A 6,330-nucleotide genomic window follows, 5' to 3' on the forward strand; every position below is an offset into this window, starting at 1 on the left:
AATTTTCATGGGTTTAACATTACACACTAAGACTTTTGATTACTAAGCTAAATGTATTAAATAGTCAAAATTGAGTTTCATTTTTTAAGCTTAATTTTTTTCTACATATGCTATTTAAGAGTGGCCTTTTTACATGGCTAATGACCTAATCACAAAACTACATAAATTAAATATAATTTTAATGTTTGAACTAGTAATGGTGATTGTCACGAACGTTGTTAGCACCTACTAGAAGACAATCCATGACATACAAAATTTATATAGAGGAAGACATCTATCATAGCTCAAGTTCAAAGGGATGACATAAAAGTGAGAGGAAAATAGTCTCACAAAAAGAAGGAAATAGTAATTGTTGAGAAATGTTTTAAATTGTAATAGTCATCAATGCTCACGTCATCTAATCTAAAAGTTGGAAGCCAAGTAAATGAAAATAATAATAAAATATCAGAGTTATTATAAGTACATGGCTAGCTAATGAACATAGGTTTAGAGAAAATACCTTGCACTTCCATCAGCTAATCAAGGAAAGAAAAAAAAAGATGGAAAAAATATATATATAGAAAAATATCATGTTAACTTACACAGGGTATTGTTGAGAGTGACGAGCATGTATAGTGATTGTTTACCATAAGGTGAAACCCATACAATAATGGATGTACGGTAAAACATGTAAAATGTCATGTATAGTGAGATACATGTAAAATGAAACCAGTGTGATATGGTTAGTAAGTACGAGTACATGTACGTGAGTATGAGTAGAGTGAGTGTAGCAGTACAATGAAGTCAATATGCTAACGGGACTAGCCCAATACTAAAAGTGTCTGATCCATAGGTGTTCACATCACTGAAGGTGTCCAAGTGACCATCACTGAAGGCATCTGCATGGCCAAAGGTTTCCAAGTGACCAAAGGTGTCCGAGTTACTGGAGGCGTTTGATACCTGAAGGAGTGACTGTCAGATGGATGATTGACCATTGGATGGATGAGTTCCAAGGCTACCTTTAACTATTTTTTTCTTTGTGATGTGAATATCAGGATTTAACTGTGTGATTTTTGAGTCAAACTCGATGACCCATGTTTCATGAGTAGTGATTCAACATGAATCCATCTCTCATGAGAATAAATGGAACACTTAGCACTCATTGGATCTAGGTGATGCTCACAGGGGTGAAGCACCGGGACTTCCCGGGAGGTCACCCATCCCAGTACTACTCCAGCCTGAGCGCGCTTAACTGCGGAGTTTCCTTCACAGTTAAACCCAAAGCTTGCAACCCCATTTGCAAAACCTTCACCAAGTGTTGTGCCTTATGAACCATTCATTAGAAAGCCCCTTAAGCTCATCAATTGATAAGTAGGAGATGATTTCCACAGCTAGTCAAATTGTGATGTGAATATCAGGATTTAACTGTGTGATTTTTGAGTCAAACTCGATGACCCATGTTTCATGAGTAGTGATTCAACATGAATCCATAAAAAATTAATGCACTAGATTCCATATAAAATTATAGAACATATAAATGTCTGTTAGATTCGTGAGGGCTAAGTACAAGGTTGTGAAAGTCAGTTTGATTCTAATACAATTTGAGCCTATGAGCATGTCCAAAAACCACAGTTTTTTGTATGTAAATTGTTTACTCTAATACAAAGTTTCTCGAGGGTTTTTGGGTGGTGGATTTTTCCTGAAAGGGTTTCTCATGTTAAATCTAGTCTGTGTTTATCTTTTGTGAATATTATTTTTCAATATTCTCATTTTTCTTGTGCATCTCAATATTCTAAAGTAAATTTACAATATTTTATATTTCCCCTATAAATTGTCATTTGGAAGATGTTTTCTGCAAGTAGCTTTCCTAAGAAGTAGTATCAGAGCCTAGGTTATCCTTGTTGGGTAGGGTTATTTTTTGTGTCAATTTGTTTTGAGTGGGAGTTTGGAAAGTATTTATCTGGTAATTGAGATGGGTACAGGGAGAGTAGAGATTGAAAAGTTCAACGGCATAAAATTAAAGTTAAAGATATATTGGTTGATCATGATCTATGGGTTGTTGTGTCTAGTAACAAGCCTTTAGGCATGAACCAAGAAGATTGGGTTTCGGTAGATTGAAAGGCCAAAGGATTGATAAGGCTATATCTTACAGATTCTTCTCTCTTAAAATTTCATGAGGAGAAAACTGTACATTCTTTGTGCAAGAAGTTGGTAGATATTTATTAGGAAAAATTCTTGGTAAACAAGCTCTTCCTGAGAAAGAAGTTGTACTTTTTGAAGATGAACAAAGGAATGGTTGTGGCAGATTATTTAAATGCATTCAATCTGGTGATTGCACAACTGATATATGTTGGTGTATCTATTAGTGAAGAAAACTATTGCATGATATTGCTATGCTTGTTGCTTGATTCATGGGATCATCTTGTGATGGCCATTGGAATTACTACTGCCCCATTAAAAATGGATGAAGTGGTTGTCACACTTCTATCAAAGGATTATTTTGAGGTGGCTAAGGAGGCTCTAATCATTCAAGGCATAGCGAAAGACAAAAGCAAGAAGGACATGAAGCCTAAATGTTCTGGGAAGAATTCCATAGTGAAGTGTTGGAACTGCAAGAAGGCTGGTCATATCCAAAAGAATTGCAAAGAAAAGAAGAAGAAATGGAGAGTTCTTCTGATTCTAAGTCTTCTCAAAATGATTATGAAGATGCAAGCAGTGCTACTTTGGCTAATCGTTCATCTGATGATGATTGGTTAGAGTAATTCAATCTTCATGTGGAAGATGTTTGTCATGATGCCATGTGTGACTTGACACCACCGTACAATGGGAGTTGTTGGCTATGACTTAGATGCCATGTGAAACTCAACACCATGGGTTAGTGGGAGTTGTTGGCAATAAAAAAGTAATCGATCTGCATTGGTATTGTAGATGTTGAAGGCACAAGATTCTGATGTTGCAAAAGGATCTTTTCATATTTGTCGAAGTACTATTTGGAGATGTTAATCTTCATGTGACTGGAGATGTTGACATCTTGAGGGCTTAATAGAGTCTTTGATAAGGGTGTGATTTATGTTTTCATTTTTAACATGTTATGATGTGTTTAAATGGAGCATGTAATCTCTCTTGTTGAGATTGTTTAGATCATGGTGTCATTTTTATGTTCCTAAGACTATGGTTGGAACTTTGACTTGTTGATCTTGGTTTAGTTTATTTGTTTTGAGTACATTGATAATTTGTCAGATACTTCATGATATTGTAATGTTGCATTTAGAGATGGCATGGATTGATCAATTGTAGATGCTCATGGAAACTTAGAGATGGAGATGATGGTGTTATCTCTTGTGATTAGAGATGTGTTTGTTGGAATGTTTGAAGGTTCCAGTAGGAGGACTGCACGGTACTTAGAAGTGTAAGTAGAAGGACATTGTACATGGGTAGTGTACTTGTCTTATGTTCTTGATGTTACAAGTTTGTTATTGCACTTCTATGTGATGTTGTTGAAAATGGACAAGGTTAAGTTTGAATGGCGGACATGGTCATGTGAAGTATCTCTATGGATATGAGTACATAGCTCATTAAGTGGGAGATTGTTGAGAGTGACAAGCATGTATAGTGATTGTTCATTGTATGGTGAAACCCATACAATGATGGATGTAAGGTGAAACACCATACATTGAGGCACCGTATGGTTATATCAGCTACTTGAAAAAGTTAATCTCATGTACAATGAAGTGAGTATGAATAAGGGTACATGAGTATGAGCACATTGAGTGTAGTAGTACGATGATGTTAGTATATCAAAAGGACTGACCTGATATTGAAGGTGTTTGAGCCGAAGGTGTTTGCATGACTGAAGGTGTCCGAATGACCGTCACCGAAGGCATCCATGTGATTGAAGGTGTCCAAGTGACTAGAAGTGTCTAATATCTGAAGGAGTGATCATCAGATGGATGATTGATAGTTGGATGGATGAGTTCCAAAGCTGCAGGCAACTATTTTGTTCTTGACAGTGAATGCAGCAAATTCCATAATGAATTACATAACTTATAAATGTCGGTGGGATTCATGAGGGCTAAGTACAAGGCTATGAAAGTCAGGTTGATTGTAATACAATTTGAGCTTGTGAGCATGTCCAAAAGCCAAAGTTTGTTGTATATAAATTGTTTACTATAATACAAAGTTTCCCGAGCATTTTTGGGCAGTGGGTTTTTCCTCAAAGGCCAAAAGGGTTTCCCACATTAAATCTAGTCTTTGTTTATCTTGTGTAAATATTATTTTTCAATGTTCTCATTTTTCTTGTACATCTCAATGTTCTAAAGTAGCTTTCCTAACAGATAGGAATGATGAGACAGGCCAAATAAATAAGCCCTTAACAAATTGATTCGTTGCCGCCATCACCTCTCCCTTCGAACGACATTTCTTGTGCTACAAATTTATTTCAACGATAAACTTCAAATAGAAAAATCTAATAACGATAGAGCGGCGTCTGATAGGAGCTTGGTACTTTATTCAACCAGGGTTATGACCGGGTATTTTTAAGGGAAAGTAAGTTGACAATGGGCGGAGAAAATAAAAGTTGTAGAGTCCCTCAGCATGGCATCACCTGCGAGAAATTTATTTGCCCGATGCAAACCTTTGCAGGAAATTTCTTTGCCCAGATGCCAACTTCCATAATATGATAACGGGCTAAGGTATTTTGGCATTTGCTATACCACAAATAATAAGTTCTCGTAGAATGACAGTAGGTTGGAAGGTGGTTATTAGTACTATTTGTTTATTTATTTAATTTGAAGTCCTTTACCTTATGAAGAACGCACCTCACAAAGATTAACATAAATGCCAAAAGAACATAAAGTTAAATAAGAAAGGCCACCCAACACAGTAGATGCGATGTAGAAAATTCAGTTATTGATTATATTGTTGACAACTCAGTTTACAGTGTCTATCAGTGTGTATGCGAGGGTTAGTCAGTCAGTCAGTCAGGAAGCAAGACATGCCCGGGCCTCGGAGGGATCGAGTGCTCCCGCGCAGCGTCGCAAGAGAGAAGAAAGTTGCGGAGGTGGCAACACGGGAGGGCCTTTTACTTTGTGAGGCGCTTTAACAGATGCCGCTGCCGTATCGAGAAACTGGTGGAAAGTGGCCCCATTCAAGAGAAGATCTTCTTTGGATTCGATGTGGGGAGTCTGGTCTAATGTCTCGGCTAAACTATCATCCCACGGGGTTATCTCTTTCCTCGCCGCGCCCGCCTGAAACACATTGCCTTCGCACTTGACGGTGGCGCGAACGCGGGCGCCAACGGCGTAGTAACTCCAGTTGGTGTAGAGATTGTTGACGACGTGGCAATATCCCCACCTGCAATGAGGCATGCGCTGTGCGGAGTCCTTGAACCAGTTTCTGTACACCGTCACCCGCATGCTCTTGTCCTGCGGTGCATTGTCGGAGCTCCCCAGCAGAACGCTGAATTTGGCGTTGGCGAGGAGGGAGTTGGAAATGGTGACGTCGGTGCTGGCGTTGCTGACGGAAATGATCTTGCCGGTGCCTCTCCTCCGACTCGGATCCACAGCCGTGAGATGGTCCAACCAGACCAGCGTGGATTCCCCGTTCACATAAACGCTGTTCTCGGCCTTGTTTGCCGGGGCGTCGATCTGCAGGTTGTGGAGAATGATGTTGGAGACTCCTCGGAGGGCCAGCTGGGCGCCGGCGATGGTGACGACGAATCCCCGGCCGTCAATGGTGGTGGAGCTGGGGATCGAGAGCTTGGCTCTGAGGAGGATTTTCATGCTCCGGGCGAAGGTGATCCACACGTCTCCCTTGTCGAGGCCGTATCTCAGACTTCCCGGCTGTGGCGACTGCGGGGAGTCGAGAGAGTTGGTGACAACGTAAGACTTTCCCTCTGCGCCTCCGTTGACTGTGGAAGTGAAGCCGAAGGCGCAGCGGGGGAGGGCATTCCCGGCGGCACAGGGAGACAGCGAACACCGCGTTCCGTCGACATCCAGCTCTGGACATTTCGGACTCTCATCATTCGCCGAGCCTGCTGCTGCCCGAGCACGAATTAGAAGCAATACGAATAGCCATGATCTGCTCATCCTCTTAACATTTCTATTGAGAATAAGATTACCTAATGAATTTCAGCTGTGCTACAACACCGAACGGTATCTATGTATGTATGTTTGTATCACAGTGCGTCGAGATTGGTTTGCCCGGCTTGCATTTATAGTGTCGCGTTCTATACCAAATTATATGCTGCATGTTTGTATCACAGTGCGTCGAGATTGGTTTGCCCGGCTTGCATTTATAGTGTCGCGTTCTATACCAAATTATATGCTTGCAGCAGTTGGCTATTAAATGCAA

At 40.2% G+C, this 6,330-nt stretch overlaps 1 protein-coding gene across 1 annotated transcript; it reads right to left on the reverse strand.

The window, feature by feature from the left end:
* Positions 1–4,958: 4,958 nt before the first annotated feature.
* LOC149576157 (putative pectate lyase 21) lies at positions 4,959–6,065 on the reverse strand. The gene has a single exon (XM_089793941.1). It carries the CDS (start codon positions 6,063–6,065, stop codon positions 4,959–4,961), a length of 1,107 nt encoding a protein of 368 aa, XP_089650067.1.
* Positions 6,066–6,330: the final 265 nt, after the last annotated feature.

This window comes from Cupressus sempervirens, chromosome 1, assembly GCF_028749045.1.
Source record: "Cupressus sempervirens isolate cs-2001-9-10 chromosome 1, ASM2874904v1, whole genome shotgun sequence".
Taxonomy (NCBI): domain Eukaryota; kingdom Viridiplantae; phylum Streptophyta; class Pinopsida; order Cupressales; family Cupressaceae; genus Cupressus; species Cupressus sempervirens.

Excerpts from the sequence above, each read along its gene's own strand:
- LOC149576157 (XM_089793941.1), bottom strand. The coding sequence starts at position 6,065 with ATGAGCAGATCATGGCTATTCGTATTGCTTCTAATTCGTGCTCGGGCA.